General features: G+C 42.6%; 1 protein-coding gene across 1 annotated transcript in view; it reads right to left on the reverse strand.

Moving 5' to 3' along the window:
- galnt14 (UDP-N-acetyl-alpha-D-galactosamine:polypeptide N-acetylgalactosaminyltransferase 14 (GalNAc-T14)) overlaps positions 1 to 20,907 on the reverse strand; it is a 105,604-nt gene that overhangs the window by 11,146 nt on the left and 73,551 nt on the right. The window contains exons 9-13 of the mRNA XM_021612019.2: positions 14,496 to 14,599; positions 12,765 to 12,891; positions 10,889 to 10,981; positions 9,068 to 9,151; positions 7,757 to 7,901 (exon numbers count right to left, since the gene is read on the reverse strand). Of these exons, the coding sequence (XP_021467694.2) occupies positions 7,757 to 7,901; positions 9,068 to 9,151; positions 10,889 to 10,981; positions 12,765 to 12,891; positions 14,496 to 14,599 (553 nt within the window). The remainder of the gene's footprint in view (positions 1 to 7,756; positions 7,902 to 9,067; positions 9,152 to 10,888; positions 10,982 to 12,764; positions 12,892 to 14,495; positions 14,600 to 20,907) is intronic.

The following is a 20,907-nucleotide window of genomic DNA, read 5'->3' on the forward strand; positions in this document are numbered from 1 at the left end:
GTATTAAATCTAATTATCCTGCGGTAATGGCACAGCTTTTTTACGATGTCCGTTGTGGCACGCCAATGTTCATTTAATATTAATCTAGCGTGGCTCGAAGTCTAGGGGAAGAAGCTGTGTGCTACTTCTGGAGGCAGACGCACAGTTGCTTTTAGAAGCTTTACACTAGAGCACAGACAGACTGGTTGAATAAAGGCTGAGTGAAAACCTCACTCGAGTCCTTCATATTGGAAGCTGTGTTTTTGTCTGAATCTCCTTACACTTCCCTGTTTTAATCAGAACACCTGACAACCACCAGTCTGGATCATAAGGAACAGCTGTGGCCATACTACATGTACTTTGAGTGAAGCCTAGCTAACAATTCTAGGGAAATAAATGTTTTTGTAATGTTACCCATAATGTTCACCGAATGTTTGTGTCCACTTTTCTGTTATTTAGGGGAACATTCAATCTATTTTAGAAAAAACCTTCTGAGAAACTTTTAAAGCATGTTTTTGTGTTAAAGTTAGGGGAACCCATAATGTCTAACAGACCTTATTTACAACGTTCTTATTTACAATATTCTCAGAATATACAACACTGAAGTTCTAGATGCGTTTTATGGGACGTTGCAAGAACATTCATGTGTCCAGTTTTCTGAGGGTTCGGGGGAATATTACATCAATGTATCACCAAACATACACAGAACATGGTTGCCATGTTCTCATAATACACTGCTCAAACAAATAAAGGGAACACTAAAATAACACATCCTAGAACTGAATGAATGAAATATTATTTTTAAATATTTTTTTCTTTACATAGTTGAATGTGCTGACAATAAAATCACACAAAAATTATCAATGGAAATCAAATGTATCAACCCATGGAGGTCTGGATTTGGAGTCACACTCAAAATTAAAGAGGAAAACCACACTGGCTGATCCAACTTTGATGTAATGTCCTTAAAACAAGTCAAAATGAGGCTCAGTAGTGTGTGTGGCCTCCACGTGCCTGTATGACCTCCCTTCAACGCCTGGGCATGCTCCTGATGAGGTGGCGGATGATCTCCTGAGGGATCTCCTCCCAGACCTGGACTAAAGCATTCGCCAACTCCTGGACAGTCTGTGGTGCAACATGGCGTTGGTGGATGGAGCGAGACATGATGTCCCAGATGTGCTCAATTGGATTCAGGTCTGGGGAACGGGCGGGCCAGTCCATAGCGTCAATGCCTTCCCCTTTTAGGAACTGCTGACACACTCCAGCCACATGAGCCACTCCAGCCATTCCTGTTTGCTTATGGCTGTATACAGCTCATTGAGTGCGGTCTCAGTGCCAGCATCGGTTTGTTGTGGTAAATAGACAGCTACAAAGAATATAGATGACAACTCTCTTGGTAAATAGTGTGGTCGGCAGCTTATCATGAGATACTCTACCTCAGGCGAGCAAAACCTTGAGACTTCCTTAGATATTGTGCACCAGCTGTTATTTACAAAAATACATAGTCCGCCGCCCCTTGTCTTATCAGACGCCGCTGGTCTATCCTGCCGATACAGCGTATAACCAGCCAGCTGTATGTTGATAATGCCATCGTTCAGCCACGACTCCGTGAAGCATAAAATAGTTTTGAATGTCCCGTTGGTAGTTCAATCTTCCGTAGGTCATCAATTTTATTTTCCAAAGATTGCACGTTTGCTAGCAGAATGAAAGGAAGTGGGCGTTTATTCGATCACCTACGAATTCTCAGAAGGCAGCCCGCTCTCTGGCCCCTTTTTCTCAGCGTTCAACACCATAGTGCCCTCAAAGTTCATCAATAAGCTAAGGACCCTGGGACTAAACACCTCCCTTTGCAACTGGATCCTGGACTTCCTGACGCCCCCCCCCCCCCCCCCCCCCCCCAGGTGGTAAGGGTAGGTAAAAACACATCTGCCATGCTGATCCTCAACACAGGGGCCCCCCAGGGGTGTGTGCTCAGTCCCCTCCTGTACTCCCTGTTCAATCATGACTGCACGGCCAGGCACGACTCCAACACCATCATTAAGTTTGCCGATGACACAACAGTGGTAGGTCTGATCACCAACAACGACAAGAGGTCAGAGACCTGGCTGAGTGGTGCCTGGACAACAACCTCTCCCTCAACGTGATCAAGACAAAGGAGATGATTGTGGACTACAGGAAAAGGAGGACCGAGCACGCCCATTGACGGGGCTGCAGTGGAGCAGGTTGAGAGCTTCAAGTTCCTTGGTGTCCACATCACCAACAAACTAACATGGTCCAAACACACCAAGACAGTTGTGAAGTGGGCACGACAAAACCTATTCCCCCTTAGGAGACTGAAAAGATTTGGCATGGGTCCTCAGATCCTCAAAAGGTTCTACAGCTGCAGCATCGAGAGCATCCTGACTAGTTGCACCACTGCCTGTATGGTAACTGCTCAGCCGTGCGGTAGCAGACATACAGTAACAGATATAAGACACTATAGAGGGTAGTGCGTACGGCCCAGTACATCATTGGGGCCAAGCTTCCTGCCATCCAGGACCTCTATACCAGGCGGTGTCAGAGGAAGGCCCTAAGAATTGTTAAAGACTCTAGCCACCCTAGTCATAGACTGTTATGTCTGCTACCGCACGGCAAGCGGTACCGGAGCGTCAAGTCTAAGTCCAAGAGGCTTCTAAACAGCTTCTCTCCCCAAGCCATAAGACTTCTGAACATCTAATCAAATGGCCACCCAGACTATTTGCACTGCCGCCCTCCTCTTTTACACCACTGCTACTCTCTGTTGTTATCATCTATGCATAGTCACTTTAATAACTCTACCTACATCTACATATTACCTTAACTAACCGGTGTCCACGCACAGTGACTCTGTACTGGTACCCCCACGTATATCGTCTCGCTATTGTTATTTTACTGCTGCTCTTTAATTACTTGTTACTTTTATTTCTTATTCATGTTTTTAAAAACTGTATTGATGATTAGGGGCTCGTAAGTAAGCATTTCACTGTAAGGTGCATGTGACTAATACAATTTGATTTGATATCCCTAACCTTGCCACAGACAAAAAGAGCTGTGATTGGATCAGTGGTTCACCAATCAGGGCTTGAACAAGGCGTGATGTGTAATTAAGCATTTATTTTATTTTTGAGAATACTTCTTTGGGACCATCAGGTGACGTCCCGTCAATTGATACACAGAAATGTTTATGCAAGTTCCCATTAAACCCATCTAGAACACAATATCTTACATTCTGAGAACATGGCAAACATGTTCTGTGTATGTTTGGTTGGACATTGTTGGAATATTCTCCTAACCCACAGACAATGGATACAGGAATGTTCTTTCAGGAATGCCCTGACCCTCAGAAAACTGAACACGAATGTTTTTGCAACGTTCCCATGAAACGTGTGTAGAACATTAATATCTTATATTCTCAGAACATGGCAACCATGTTCTGTGTATGTTTGGTGGGACGTTGATGGAATATTTTCCTAAACCACAGAGAAATGGACTAATCAATGTTCTTGCAACGTTCCCATAAAACATGCATAGAACATTAATATCTTATATCCTGAGAACATTCCTTGCACATCAAAGCAACATTCTTATGAAAATGTTGGTTAATAACCTAATAAGACTCTTAAGGGAACCTTATCTAAAGTTGTGGGGACATTTGTTGTTAGCTGGGAGTGTCCTACCTAGATCTAGACATGTCTGCTATTCTTATACACTGTAATAATAAAATATAACTCTTGGGCTACTACAGTACTGCACACGCATAATAGGCCAAGACTTAATTACTGCTGACACAATCATTATACAGTACCTTGTTTTAGCATGTCTCAGCACTGAATTAAATCTAAATAAAGCACAATGAGCTTCCTAGGGAAATGAATTTGGAGAGAGAAAACACCCTCCTCCTATCCAAAACAAGTCTGATACTTTATTCACTAATTGGTCTGTTGAACAATCAGATGTGAAACATTTCTGATGTGAAAAGATCTGGTCAAAATATCTGATGTGATTGGTCAAAAGACCAATTAGTGGAAAAAAGATCAGAGTTGGCTGCCTGTGTAAACACAGCATAAGTTCCTTCCTGCCTTTTGCATAAGACATCTATCTGTGATATCGTCTGATTTACATCAACTATATGACACGTCAACAGGTAACACTTGGTCTTAGACAAATCTTGACCACTGTGGGGAAAAATTCTGAAACCTTGTTCCATTTCCTGAAAACATTAAACACAAAACCTCATCTTCAAGCACATAACCTCTGACTCCTCTTGCAAAATGAAACATTCGCCTCAAAACAGTTTTACCTGTGTTCAAAATCAAACACTGCTCTCAAATCATAAACAAAGTGATCAAAATGATATACACTCTCAAGCAGTCAGTAAACAATACACCGAAAAATAGGAAACACATTGTTCAAAACATACAATTCTCAGGGAGAAGTACATTTTTAATAAAAAAAAATATTCATATTTTTCCGTCATTGTCTTTTGATGAACGAAAACATGTTCTATCATAGTAGCTCAAAATTGATCAGAAATTACTACTCTGCTTTGCTCTTTGCAATTTTGTTTTTTGTTCTTCCTCCTCCTTGTACCTCTATTTTTACAGTACTGTACCCTGCATCTCACAAACTTGTCCTTTGTCTCTGTGATACTGTAATTCTTGTTCTTTGTTGATGTGAACCTGCAACCAGTCAAAATCTATTGAGCTTTCAGTACTGTTACAGTTTTTTCCAATTGCTAACACACAAATGACATGCACAGCACAATTATTTAAACTGACACACAGAGAGCAAAACCTCTTCTCAAGTCTCCAAAAGTCTAAACACATTTTCTGCTTTACACACATTTTGCAATTCAAAATGGCACTTGTTAAATGCACTGCACACGGTTCTCTGCATAAGACACAACAATCTGACATAAAGTCACATGTTTGCAATTTCAAAACATTGCCATTCAAAATGACACTACATGAGCTAATTGGCCAATACATGTGCCACCTGGCCACACACTTCAATGGTTAATTGTTACCACTTCAATCAGGAAGTAAGCATTATGAAAAGACCACAGGTAAGCACCCTTTGTTTTACAACAACAATGGAAGCCGTTGCAGAGAGAGGAAGAGGAAGAGGAAGAGAAAGAGGGAGGGTGAGAATGAGAGGGGGGGAAGAGTGAGAGGTAGGGGTAGAGCTGGTAGAGGAGTTAATGGCCAAAGAAGACAACAACTTTCAAATTAAATCAGAGAAATTCAAAGCCACATCATCCAAGACAACACCATATTCAACAACATTCAACGAGTCAGTCAGTTCACATTGGCTCGCATTCTCAAGTGAAACCAAATCAGAATGAAACAACTTTATAAGGTGCCGTTTGAGAGAAACTCTCAAAGAAACAAAGAGGTCAGACGAACATATGTGGATGTAAGTACAATATTGACTGCAGTACACTACACAACATTGTTTCCCAGTGTACTGGATAACACCATATTGACTGCAGTACACTACACAACATTGTTTCCCAGTGTACTGGATAACACCATATTGACTGCAGTACACTACACACAACCTTGTTTCCCAGTGTACTGGATAACACCATATTGACTGCAGTACACTACACAACATTGTTTCCCAGTGTACTGGATAACACCATATTGACTGCAGTACACTACACAACATTGTTTCCCAGTGTACTGGATAACACCATATTGACTGCTTTTGTTCTTTGTTTTCAGGGAGTACTGGAAATGGATGCTCATGCAATCCCACATGAGTTCATCTTTATAGATGAGGCTGGGTTCAACCTAGCAGAGACCAGAAGAAGGGGGAGAAACGTCATTGGCCACAGAGCCGAACATCACAATGTGCGCTGTCATCTCCAATACGCATGGTGTCCTCCACCGTCATGCCAACCTTGGACCATACAACACAGCCCATATTCTCACATTTCTGGACAGACTCCACAACATTCTCATACCACCAGAGCGTATGAATGATGCAGACCATCAAAGACCCCGGTACGTTGTAGTATGGGACAACGTGAGCTTTCATCGTGCAGCCCCAGTCCAAAACTGGTTTGCTGACCACCCACCATTTCTCGTGCAATACCTCCCACCATACTCACCATTTCTGAACCCCATAGAAGAGTTATTTTCGGCATGGCGGTGGAAGGTATATGACCGGCAGCCCTTTGTGCGCAGGCCTCTTGTGCAGGCTATTGAAGAGGCATGTGGTGAGATTGATGTGGGTGCGATTCAGGAATGGATAAGGCACTCAAGGCGCTTCTTCCCTCGATGTTTGGCAAGGGAAGATATTGCCTGTGATGTGGACGAGGCGTTGTGGCCAGACCCAGCTGTGCGGCAAGATGCTGCCTAATTATTTTTCTTGCCTCTTTTTTCTATATATTTTTTCTGCAATTTTCTATTTCAGTTTACTGTTTTTTTGTGAGCATATTTTTGTTCAGTCCAATGTAAATACATCTGCTGTGCATATGTTGCACTGACCATTTTTCAACAGCATGTGTGTGTATCTGCAAATATTTCTGTGCATCTGAAGAATTTTCGACAATTTGAACTATTTTAGTATTATGGCAAAGTATACTATGAGAGTGCTTTTCATTATGCCCAACAGTGTGTAGTTGGTTAGACAAAAATCTGGTAATATGAATGAAGTGTGTGCCATTTCGTGCAAACGTTTGATTTTGATAATGCTATATGTAGTTTTGGTTGCAGTGCTTCATTTTGTAGGATATATGAGGTATTTTGCAGTTTGGGGGTGTGGTTTTGTGAGTTGTGTTAAGTATTTTGATAAAACCAGCCTAGTTTGCAAAATTGTGTTTTAGCAATTGGGAAAAACTGTAATAAATGGAAAGCACAATGTTCAGGGCCATACAATGTGTCCATTGTACAGTATACCGCCTACAATGCACTGTACTACAGTATCCATTCTCAGACTTTCTCCTTCCCACCTTCAACAACCTGTTTGCTCTCTGAACTGGCTTATATTGGTTGTGTCGCATCATTTGAAACAGGTTAAATCCATTTTGAGTGGTTGTGTTCAATCAATGACATATGTTCTCTATTTGTATTTGATTGTTGCCACTTGTGTTTACCAGTATGGATGACATGTGCATTCGAGTGCAGAATGTGTTTTGAGAATGAGAATGTGTTTAGAGTTTTGCTGAAAAGTCTAAGTGAGATCTGCAAATTGTGTTTTACCATGTGAAATGGTTTAAGGTATTGACAACAGACTGCATAATTAGCTAAATGAGTCCAGGCAACTGAGAACTTTGTTCAGCCAATGGGTTTTAGTGTTTTAGCAATTGAGAAAAACTGTAATGATTTTTATGATCAATAAAACATTTTGAGTGTACTTTTAGCACAGGGTGTTTGTGTGTGTGTGTGTGTGTGTGTGTGTGTGTGTGAGAGAGGTAAGTCAATCAAATCAATCAACCTAACTTACAGTACGGTACATCAGTTAATTGTCACAAAGTGCTGTACAGAAACCCAGCCTAAAACCCCAAACAGCAAGCAATGCAGGTGTAGAAGAACATAAGTGTAGGGAGAGTTGCTATGTTAGCCTGTCACAGCAGTGACAATGAGCAGAGAGGGGGAGAGAGAGAGAGAGAGAGAGAGAGAGAGAGAGAGAGAGAGAGAGAGAGAGCTGCATTGGCCTGTAGCTCTGTTTATGAGTGTAGAGTCTTGCGCGGGGCACAGGTCTCCCTGCTGGAGATTGAGTGTAGGCCATCTGAATGTTGTTTAGGCCGTACCTGGTTGAGTGCTGACACAGCTTTTGTTCCGATGCAGGGTGCTAGTGTGAGAGAGGAGAGGTTCTGTCCCTCCACCCTACGGGACTCCAGACAATTCTGTCTTTGACGAATCACCCCTGACTTGGAGTCCGAATCATCTGGCACTCTGAAAATACACAACGTACACTTTTTACATGTATTTTCTTGCTTTCTTGTATTTTCACCAATGCAGACAAGTCTGGATACGAGGAAGATGTATCATCTCTGACTGTTATGTTTTGATACTCACGCGTGGGATAGATTCATGGTGGCATTTATACATGCAAATGAATAATGATTTATTGTAGAGATTAACGTTGAGGCTATTTAGAGTGTCATGTTCCGTGGCCTGGCATAAATGCTTCCTCAAACAACGTCTGAACGGAATTACAATCAATTTTCAAATGTACAAAAAGAAATAGCTCATCACATGGCCATTCATCAGAGGTAGGAAGAACCCACTTCTCTGGGTGGGGGGGCTGTGTGTGTGTGTGTGTGTGTGTGTGTGTGTGTGTGTGTGTGTGTGTGTGTGTGTGTGTGTGTGTGTGTGTGTGTGTGTGCGTGCGTGCGTGCGTGCGTGCGTGCGCGCGTGCATGCATGAGAGTGTGTATGTGAGAGTGAGTGAGAGAGAGAGGTAAGTAATGGGATCTGCTGCCAGTGTGGGTCTGTGGAGGCTTTACAGCCCAGTTCATTCACTTAGTCAGCAAACGGAAACCTGGAACCAGCAGTAGTGAATCCATCACACACACACACACAGCCCCCCATAGGTAACATCACTCATATCCCTCATATCCTGCTAGCAATTTGTAATAGCCTATGACTGTACTTCTCTCTGTATATTGCTCTCGTATGGCTTTACCATTATCTGTGTATACTCTCTCTCACGAGACATGTCTCCACCCTATAAACTTTTTCAAATCAAATTTTATTTGTCACATGCACTTAATATTAGCTATTTCTCAACTTGTGTCAATTCACCTGTTCTTCAACTATCTTTTTAAAGTTGTTTCTTCTTAGTATGCAATTAACAGTCGATCCAAGTCATCTAAAGGTCAGACCATGCCCTCTCCTCTCTCCCCTGAGTCAACATTGTTAGTTTCAGTCCATGGGATTAACCTAAACTCCATCACGCCTGGCTGTTGTTGTATCAGTCAGATTGAGCTGCAAGCCTGGGCCTTGGACCAATCAGGGGGCAAAAAAAGAGAAGCCTGAGTAATAAAAAAAAATGATCATGAATCTATTCTGAATTAAGCATAATGGGATGTGTGTGATTAGCCGGCCACACACACTCACTTGAGCTCTGGGTAGACGTTGTCCAGATACCACTTGAAGGATTTGCACTTGAGACTCTTGCGGAGCTCTTCCCTGCTATGAATGCTGATAAGAGAGAGAGAGAAAGAAAGGGAAATGAATGTTAGAGAGAAGAACCTTTTTTTATAATGCAGTCCTGCTCTTATCACAGAAAAGACACACACACAGGCACACACACACAGGCACACACACACACACACACACACACACACACACACACACACACACACACACACACACACACACACACACACACACACACACACACAGGGAGGCACACACACACAGGGAGGCACACTCACACACAGGGAGGCACACTCACACACAGGGAGGCACACACACACACACAGGGAGGCACACACACACACCTTATGGTGAACCATGTGGAATCCATTGGTGCAATATGTAATGCAGGGAGACGAAAAACACTTTTAAATAACCTAAAGAATATGGTTTGAACTGAATCGTCTATCCAGGTTATTCATGCTATTCTAGGTGCAATATGGGTTTGTATTCTCTAATCTGTCTCTTTATCAGCCTTTGCTTTTCTCTATTTGTGCATATTTTTGATACTGAATGTTGAATCAGATCTTCAACCAAAACCTAATATTAGATAACGGGAACCTAAGTTTACAAATTATTTTATTTATTTAATTGACAAAGTTAATCAACACCCCAATACCCCCTGTGTGAAAAAGGAATTGCCCCCTCACACTTAATAACTGGTTGTGCCACTTTTAGCTTCAATGACTGCAACCAAACACTTCCTGTAGTTGTTGATCAGTCTCTCACATCGCTGTGGAGGAATTTTTGTCCCACTCTTCCATGCAGAACTGCTTTAGCTCAGCGACATTTGTAGGTTTTCAAGCATGAACTGCTCGTTTCAAGTCCTGCCATAACACCTCAATTGGGATTAAGACTAGGCCATGTCGTCCAAAAAGCTATACTTTTGAGTCATCTGTCCATAGAACATTCTGTCCATCCAGGTGCTTTCAGGTGCTTTTTGGCAAACTTGAGGCAACTTTTTGGATGACATGGGTCCCATTATGTCTGGTGAAAACCAAACACTGCGTTCCACAGTAAGAACCTTGTACCAACGATCAAGCATGGTATGATGGTTTGGGGATGCTTTGCTGCCTCAGGACCTGGATAACTTGCCTTAATAGAAGGATCCATGAATTCTGCTCTGTATCAGAGAATTCTACAGTAGATTGACAGGCCATCCGTCTGTGAGCTGAAGCTGAAGTGCTGCTGGGTCATGCAGTAAAACAATGATCCAAAACACACAATCAAGTCTACATGAAAATGGCTATAAAGCAACAAATTTGAAGTTTTGGAATGGCCTAGTGAAAGTCCAGGCCTAACCCCAATTGAGATGTTGTGGCAGGACTTGAAACTAGCAGTTCATGCTTGAAAACCCACAAATGTTATGGCAGCTCTGCATGGAAGAGTGGGCCAAAATTCCTCCACAGCGATGTGAGAGACTGATCAACAACTACAGGAAGCGTTTGGTTGGAGTCATTTCAGCTAAAGTTGGCGCAACCAGTTGTGTAAGGGGGCAATTCATTTTTTACACAGGGGGCATAACTTTGTTTATGAAATCAATGAAATAAGTATTGGTCATTGTTGTGTTATTTGTTCACTCAGGTTTATCTAATATTATATTTTGGTTGAAGATCTGATAACGTTCAGTATAAAAAATATGCAAAAGTAGAGAAAATTAGAAAGGGGCAAATACTTTTTACGGCACTGTATAGCAGTAGAAATATATGGTGTAGAAATGTATGGTGGTGGTTCACTCACTCTCCGTAGGACTTGCCCCGTGCTGCAGGGCGAGCAGAGTAGTAGAAGAGCTTGAACTCATCCATCCACACCTCCGCCGTCCGTCTGGTGTTCCTGCAACACAGCCAGTACAGCACACAGTAGGAGTCGGTAGGCGTTTTACATTAAAACACTTCATCTCAGGGTGGGCCAGACTGATAGTGTGAAAACACCTAGCACGTATGTGACCAAAATAACCATAAGCCAAGCCTGCCCTCACATACTGGTCTCAAACACATTCCAAGAAAATGAATCATCTCGTTTGCTGGAAGAAAGCAGAGAAACAATACATGTTCTGAGAGTCAAATGTACATATCATATTCTATGCATGTCTAGCTCACACTTTTAAAAACTCTACTAATGTGATTCCGCTGACACTGCTGCTGCATACGTACTATGGAACTCCTTCCGATAGATATGTATATATCTTGATTAAGACTTTCATACACCTCTTTTGACATTTGAAAGCCTCTGGCAAACTTTGGATTTGGGGTGAAGACACATTTACACGTACGTTTCAGTGCATCTCTAGCGTTCCACACTGTCCTGTTCAGCTCATTAAGCTAGTCTACACCACTATCCTATGCTATCCACTTGACCCTCACAGGCAGGAATAAGACAGCCTACTGTCAGAACTCACATCGCTCCTTTCCACCTTACACGGTCTCAGAAGGAACACTACTGCGACACAGCCTGGCTTCTGAGCAGCAGCAGAAGATTTTGGGACAGAAAAGGGAGTAGCAGCTTGTAACACAAATTACAGTGATATTGTGCAGAGAGCGGAGCACGGAGAGTGCAGGTGAATAAATTACATATAAATTACAGAGAGCATGCTGAGCCACCAGCTGCCATTAGAAGCCTGGCTTTCTTTTCAGGACATGAAATCAAACATCATACTTGGAGTAATTATTCATTAACTTGGCTGAACTATGCTACACATACAAATTTTGTTGACAGGATTCATTAATTATTCATTGGGGGGGCCTAATGTGTTTTGTGTTGTAGGTAAAGAGGGAAAGCTCATCAGTGAATGAACAGTGAACACACACTGCCAGTCAGTCAAAGGAGAGGCAGCCAAGTCAAGGGGGGATTTTTGCACAACACATTTTCTGAAAACGGCTCTGTAATCAAATCAAATAGTGCGTTGTTCACTTTACATATGCAGTCCATGCCGTGACTTTCCTGAAGGCTAAATGCAAATGAGAAATACAAAGGAAGAAAACTGATTATATCGATAATTGCATTGTTAACCAAGGGCAGCATTTCTGATTCATGCCAAAGTGGAACATTTGATAAAGAATGACATGATGTGTAGACAAAACTTTTCAGAAAGAATAACAGAAATTGGGTGCACTCGTACGATCAGCTAACTAAAGCCCTGCCAAACACAGCAAGAACATGATTCTAATCCCCAATATGGAAAGAGAGCCAAACTACTCTGATGTACAGAAGAGAATAGAGCTTAGCATAATGCATTCAGAAGACAATGTTTGGCAAAGCTTTAGAGAAAACTACAGCAATGTCTTCAATTTGTATTTGCCACGTTCGCTGCAAATCCTATCCCACGATTGGGTTGCATTGCACGAATACCGGCCCACAGCTCAACAACTCAAACAGTACATATCGAGTGGTACAGCACTTATTTTGGTTGTTGTTGCTGCCTTTTTATCTTGGAGCATACGGATAGATACAGTCAGATATAGGTCTTACTTGATGTAGGTGTTGGGTGCCTTTTTATCTTGGAGCATACGGATAGATACAGTCAGATATAGGTCTTACTTGATGTAGGTGTTGGGTGCCTTTGTATTTTGGAGCAGGCTGTGAGATAGGATACAGCACAAATGGAGTCAAGTCTTACTTGATGTAGGTGTTGGCGTTGCCCTCAGGGAAGATGTAGGGGTGTTTCTTGCGGAAGACGTGGCCGACCCTGCTGCAGGGGAGAATCTCTAGGCTCCCTCCACACATCCACACCCGGAACGAGATCTCTATAGGGTTTCACACACACAACACAACACAACAAAACACAGCTACCATTAGTTATCATTGTCCCATGGAATTACTGTATTGTATGTTGTATGTTCAGTGCTTGTGGACTGTATGAGTTATGGGTGAGAGGAGGTGCAGTGGGACAACAAGGAGTCCTAAGGAGAGAGCGCTCATATACTGTAAGATGGAGAATGGTTACAGGGGATAGGAGAGGTTAAATTCTAACACACAAAGTTTCGCATACAATGTCTTGATCATCTACAAGGGAAACCAAATTAAGCTATACTCCTGTTAAGACGTCATACTATTTATCATCCCAATAAAATCCATACACATTACTCATCATCTTTATCAGCATCAGCATCTGTATATGGGGCTCTGATACCTTGAATATTAGATAACATGCTTGCCACCTCATATCTCATGTTTAAATCTGCCATGTCCAATGCTCACTTAAAGAAGCCACAAGAATGTAAATTAAGTCCTGCCATTGCCTGGTCTAATTTAGCCCAGACTAATATACTAGCCTAAAGACATCCGGCTGTTGCTACACACCTGTCTTTCAAACCCAACAAAGTTGAAGTTTCATAGCCTCATTATCATTGTATATGCTGTGTTTTTCTTTTTCAGAGTAACATCTTCAACACTTCCCCAACAAGCCTATGAGTTTTTTCTGCATTTCAAAGTGGCAAAGGGAGCAGCGTAGGGAATATTTTCCATCTAGGAGAGAAAGCGCAAAAGAGAAAAATAAAAGAGAGATGTGAAAGAGAGATGGAGAGAGAGAGAAAATAAAAAAGACTGGGGAGAGAGATAAAGAGAAAGTGTGAGAGAGAGAGCATCCTATTCAAGTCTTACTGTACCCCTGTCTCTGCTTTGTTCTCTAATGATCTGAAGCCTCAGCAGCAGTACAGACAGTGGAACCTGTCTGTCTAATATATGAACCCCAGCATCCTTCTGCCAGAGATACATGGGAGAGTACTCGTCAGCCTCCTGGCCTTTTAGAATCTGGAACACACTATGAATCATCCCCACCACTACCACGGTTAGCTCGGGCTGCTGTGCACAACTCGCCTGCAGATGTACCTGACAGGAGCAAACATGAAGCAGGGAAGAGAACTACTAATGCAACCTATTGCTCCAGGCTATGACTGGAATAGCTGAAATGTTTACACTCTCTCTAGCTTATTTGACAGTGGTGTGGTGTTATGCTGGACACTGATTGGTCATAGAAATTCTGCTTAATATTTGTGTCTTCTTGACCATTGACACTTTATAGTCAACTAAACAGTAAGTGTTACAAGTCCAACATATGGAGTGGATTTGATTGATTTGAAAAATGATCATTTTGGGGATTTGGGACTGTGGTAAAATAACCATTACAAACCCAGAGAGTATCCCTCAAAAACTTCCAACACAATACATCAACTGTCCCACTTTAGTAAGGAAAGTTCTCATGAAGGCAACGCCCTTGAGCAGACAGAAGGACTGGTGTCAGCTATAGAGGCAGGCTATAAGTGCTGACAGACTGACACGCTGCTGCCACTCGGGTGCTCTCAGGCAGCCTAATCCCCCCAGCTCCAGCCCAGTCAGCTGACTCACTCACCAAAGTTCTCCCCGCCCCAGATGTCCATGGCTGTGTCATACTTCCCCAGGTGGTTGAACCACACCTTGTCAATCACAAACAGCCCTCCGGCAATGATGGGAGTCCTGAGAAAGAGAAGGCGAGAGAGAGAGTACTCAGGGAATATTATTTTATGAAATATTGACCAAATAGGATATTCTCCCACCAAAATGTCAGTCAGACATGAGGTAGTTTGGTGATGTTTTTGGCGATACTAAGAGCACATTATTATAAATCCAAGTCGCTGGTAGAAGAGTCCAACCTATCTAAATCCGTCTCCACACAGTTGAGTCTTGCTGATGTGAATAATGATACTGGCCCGGCCCGGCAAGTCTCAGTGAGTGTGTGTGAGCCGCTGAGTAAAATGTAAATTGATTGAGTGATACAGGAGCCAGCCGGCGACAAACCCGGGCTGGACTGGCTGACAAGCAGAGTTTAAGCGGATACCTTCTCATTATCAGGCGGAAGCTGCACCCAGGCCCTCCACGGTGTGCCAACTGGGGCCTATCTAACACAATAGACTCACAGCACACGACCAGACAGTGCAGAGGGAGAGAGAGCTGAGAGAGAAAGGGGAGGGAGAGAGAGGGGTAGAGAGAGAGAGCTCTCATGTTGCTGACTTCAAGGCAAGCCATTTTAAAAGATTTTTGATTCTCTCATTTTGAAAGACGAGGAGCATCGTCTTGTCTCTAGAATAGACACGCTGTGATGCTCTCTGGCGTCAACAACATATTCTCCACATTCATTTTCTCACAGCGGTTTCTCATTCCCTGTCTCTGTCTGAAGAACCTGAGTAATTTACACTGAACAAAAATAGAAACGCAACATGCAACAATTTCAAAGATACAGTTCATAGGAAATAAATCCATTGAAATAAATAAATTAGGCCCTATGGATTTCACATGACTGGGAATATCTGTAGGGGCGTGGATCAGAAAACCAGTCAGTGTCTGGTATGACCACCATTTGCCTAATGCAGCGTAGAGTTGATCAGGCTGCTGATTGTGGCCTGTGGAATGTTGTCCCTCTCCTCTTCAATGGCTGTGCGAAGTTGCTGGATACTGGCAGGAACTGGAACACGCTGTCATACATGTCAATCCAGAGTAGAGGTCGACCGATTATGATTTTTCAACGCCGATACCGATATCGATTATTGGAGGACCAAAAAAGCCAATACCGATTAATCGGACAATTTTTATTTATTTATTTGTAATGATGACAATTACAACAATACTGAATGAACACTTATTTTAACTTAACATAATACATCAATAAAATCAATTTAGCCTCAAGTAAATAATGAAACATGATCAATTTGGTTTAAATAATGCAAAAACAAAGTGTTGGAGAAGAAAGTAAAAGTGCAATATGTGCCATGTAAGAAAGCTAACGTTTAAGTTTCTTGCTCAGAACATGAGAACATATGAAAGCTGGTGGTTCCTTTTAACATGAGTCTTCAATATTCCCAGGTAAGAAGTTTTAGGTTGTAGTTATTATAGGAATTATAGGACTATTTCCCTCTATACCGTTTGTATTTCATTAACCTTTGGATGTTCTTATAGGCACTTTAGTATTGCCAGTGTAACAGTATAGCTTCCGTCCCACTCCTCGCTCCTCCCTGGCTCGAACCAGCAACACAACGACAACAGCCACCATCGAAGCAGCGTTATCCATGCTGAGCAAGGGGAACAACTACTAGAAGGCTCAGAGCGAGTGACGTTTGAAACGCTATTAGCACGCGCTAACTAGCTAGCTAGTCATTTCACTTCGGTTACACCAGCCTCATCTCGCGAGTTGATAGGCTTGTAGTCATAAACAGCGCAATGCTTAACGCACAACGAAGAGCTGCTGGCAAAACGCATGAAAGTGCTGTTTGAATGAATGTTTACGTGCCTGCTTCTGCCTACCACCGCTCAGTCACATACTTAGATACTTGTATGCTTGTATGCTCAGTCAGATTATATGCAACGCAGGACACGCTAGATAATATCTAGTAATATAATCAACCATGTGTAGTTAACTAGTGATTATGATTGATTGATTGTTTTTTATAAGATAAGTTTAATGCTAGCTAGCAACTTACCTTGGCTTACTGCATTCGCGTAACAGGCAGTCTCCTTGTGGAGTGCAACGAGAGAGAGGCAGGTCGTTATTGCATTGGACTAGTTAACTGTAAGGTTGCAAGATTGATTCCCCCAAGCTGACAAGGTGAAAATCTGTCGTTCTGTCCCTGAACAAGGCAGTTAACCCACCGTTCCTAGGCCGTCATTGAAAATAAGAATGTGTTCTTAACTGACTTGCCTAGTTAAATAAAGGTACACTTTAAAAAAAAAAAAATAATAATTTAAATTGGCAAATCGGCGCCCAAAAATACAGATTTCCGATTGTTATGAAAACTTGAAATCGGCCCTAATTAAATCGGCCATTCCAATTAATTAGTCGACCTCTAATCCAGAGCATCCCAAACATGCTCAATGGGTGGCATGTCTGGTGAGTATGCAGGCCATGGAAGAACTGGGACATTTTCAGCTTCCAGGAGTTGTGTACAGATCCTTTTTGATATGGGGCCGTGCATTATCATGCTGAAACACAATATAATGCCGGCGGATGAAGGGCACGGCAATGGGCCTCAGGATCTTGTCACGGTATCTCCGTGCATTCAAATTGCCATTGATTAAATGCAATTGTGTTCATTGTCCGTAGCTTTGCCTGCCCATACCATAACCCCACCGCCACCATGGGGCCCTCTGTTTACAACATTGACATCAGCAAACTGCTCACTCACACGACACCATACACACTGTCTGCCATCTGCCCATTACAATTGAAACTGGGATTAATCTGTGTGGAGTACGCTTCTCCAGAGTGCAAGTGGCCATTGAAAGTGAGCATTTGCCCACTGAAGTCTGAAGTCAGTTAAGACGCCAAACTGCAGTCAGGTCAAGACCCTGGCGAGGATGACGAGCACGCAGATGAGCTTCCCTGAGAAGGTTTCTGACAGTTTGTGCAGAAATTCTTTGGTTGTGCAAACCCCCGGTCTCAGACAATGCCGCAGGTGAAGTAGCCAGATGTGGAGGTCCTGGGTTGGTGTGGTTACACATGGTCTGCGGTTGTGAGGCCGGTTGGACGTACTGCCAAATTCTCTCAAATGAAGGTGGAGGTGGCTTATGGTAGAGAAATTATTATTACATTCTCTGGCAATAGTTCCGGTGGACATTTCTGCAGTCAGCATGTCAATAGCCCGCTCCCTCAAAACTTGAGACATCTGTTTGATGTCCCCATATACAAAACCTATGTACAGTAATGATCATGCTGTTTAATCAGCCTGTTGATATGCCACACCTGTCAGGTGGATGAATTATCTTGAGAAAGGAGAAATGCTCACTAACAGGAATGTAAACAAATTTGTGCACAAAATGTACGAGAAATTATATGTTGTGCGTATGAAACAATTCTGGGATCTATTATTTCAGCTCATGAAACATGGGACCAACACTTTAAATGCTGCATTCATATTTTTGTTCAGTGTAGTTTGACCAATATTCTTGAGGCAATACTACCTTCTCTGGTAATTTATAATGTCTCCAGAGTGCACTCGAGTCTTAAAAAGTTAGCACCAAAATAGATACATTGACATCTGACAAAATACAACTCTCGACAGCGAGAACCTTGGCTGCACCCTGAAAACAGCTTTAGGCTGCATGTTTTCCTCCTTCATTTAAAGTCTTGCATCAGGACATTACTATTTCTGGTAGAAAACATAAAGATTCATGATTTATTGATTCAGCTAACTATATATCAGCATAAAGTTAGAAATAGCGTATGAGGAGGCCTTGTCAGTTAAGAACAAATTCTTATTTACAATGACAGCCTAGGAACAGTGGGTTAACTGCCTTGTTCAGGGGCAGAATGACAGATTTTTACCTTGTCAGCTCAGGGATTTGATCTAGCAACCTTTTGGTTACAGGCCCGTCGCTCTAACCACTAGGCTACCTGAGAAAATTCAGCCTAGAAACACAATAAAATAGAAAACTTGATGCTTCTCTATTTTACAGAAAGAGACATCCTTTGTTGTATATTTCCCCTGCTGCAACATAAGTACAGTACATGCCAGACCTGAAGGAAGTATTACAAGAGGAAAACCTAATTTGACAATGCTGTAAAACCCTAAGGTACATCCATCACCAAATCCTCCCTAGTTATTGGTGTCTGCCATTAACTACTGCTGCTGCTTCCATTTTCAGATCCCACTTTTTTTCAGACACTGTCCATAAATAGACACCCCCTCCCACTGGAGATAAGAAATGACAGAAAATGACATGCCTATGACAAACAGATGATGATGATGATGATGATGGGATTGAATGACTGGGTGATGATGTGCCGGCAGCGACAGGAGAGCAACAGGCTAGTAAGAGATGGAAGATGGGGGATAATGACACATTTGTGACTCAACATGCCCTACGGAGTCTTGTTAGCAGTGCTCTTTAAGTGACGTGTATTATTGGGTGGATGCAATGAAGAAGAGTGATTGGCAAAGCATAATATGTCTCCATTGACCTTCTCTCTAACACTGTGCACGCACACACACGCATGCACGCACACACACACACACACACACACACACACAGACACACAGACACAGACACACAGACACACACACACAGAAACACACACACAGAAACACACACACACACACACACACACACACACACACACACACACACACACACACACACACACACACACACACACACACACACACACACACACACACACACACACACACACAGGAACCCCATGCTCCAACCATCTGTGCCTCTTTAGCTCACCGCCTCTTCCAACACCCTCTCAGTTTCAGTCCCACCACTCCTGGTAGGTCTCTGCTAAAAAGTGTGTGTGTGTACGTGTGCCCGAAACCACACGTCTCTATCTGTGTGTCTATCTCTACCAGTGTGAGGAGCAGACTCCATGTGACACTGCACCAGTCTGGGCACTTGGCCCATGCTGCCAGGCTGTGTGATGTGGGATCGGCTTCCCACCAGGCCTGGGTCTGTGCCTGGGCTATTAGAGGGCCTTATTATTCTAACACCCCCCAGGGGGTGGGTGCTGGGGTGGGCACAGAGGGATGTAGGGTATTATACAACGGGTGGGTCTAATCCTGAATGCTGATTGGTTAAAAAACCTATTCCACAAGTTGCCACAGGCTAAATCTATGACGTTAAAATGCCCATCTACTCTGTTCCATCTGACTGTGCAATTCACTGTCTAATCAACCCAGGCAGGCAACTTATGAACTTGATAACTTGAACGCTATAAGAAAAATCATCTAGACATTATCTCACATTTCTTTTAGAATAACATACCGTTTTCAACAGCGGATATTTGAATAAACCTTACCGTCTGTCTCTCTAACATTTGCAACATTGTTTCAATATTCAAATTCGATCTCCTGCTGTCCCATAGTAATGAACATGTCGGGAGTCGGGACGAGACAGACAGACAGCTTTTCTCAGCCAGTTGAAATCATGAATCAGCTGGCATAATTTTTTATTGATATATACAAAGAAATGTCAATTGAAAAAAGGTAAAATGGAACACAGCTAATTTGCAGTCTTTCTAGCTTCAGTTTGAAGTGATTCTGTTACTGTAGCTGTGTTGTTGGTTAGCTCCTCTGAACAAGTGTCCTGACGAGAGAGTATATTTTCTATGTCAGGCAAAATCGCGCCTCATTGGCTAATTGTTATGGATGTATCTAAATAAATGTCACTAGAAAACAAAAGCAAATGCAGCTACTTTGGTGTTATTCTGGCTGCATTTTGATGTGACTGTAAGTTAGCCGTAGATGGCTAGCTAGTAAGCAAGGGGTAAGAACGTTGCCAGCCAGTATGGCAATGCAACATTTAGAACGAACGACTGGGTCGAGTCTCTAGCAACCCTAGATTTGTGTCGGGACTATATCTTGTGGAAGGATGAAATAGTATGAACAAATTTATCACAATAAGAGAGAAATGAAAGATGGAAGTACAGACAGAGAGCTGAGTAAAGAAGTATGAAGAGGAAACTTAGACGAGGGGAGGAAAAAAAAGAAAACAGAAAGAGAAGAGGAGGGAAGATGAGAGACAGATTGCTCTGAGCAGGACTGAGGGACGCATCTTACTCATTCCCTCATTTCTCAAGTGGAGGGAAGATGGCAGCCCACAGCCTAGCATCTCTGACACTCTCACCAGCGCTCATTGGCAGGAGCCAAGGCTCTCAATCCCCGCACAGCACAGTGAATATTCATGATGGAAACACATGTGTGACCGACCGGCTCGATTTGGTCATATGTAGCAATTTTTTTTAAACATTGGATAAAAGTAGACTCAGAGCTAGAAACACTACATTGGAGGAA

The sequence above is a fragment of the Oncorhynchus mykiss genome, chromosome 8, assembly GCF_013265735.2.
Source record: "Oncorhynchus mykiss isolate Arlee chromosome 8, USDA_OmykA_1.1, whole genome shotgun sequence".
Taxonomy (NCBI): domain Eukaryota; kingdom Metazoa; phylum Chordata; class Actinopteri; order Salmoniformes; family Salmonidae; genus Oncorhynchus; species Oncorhynchus mykiss.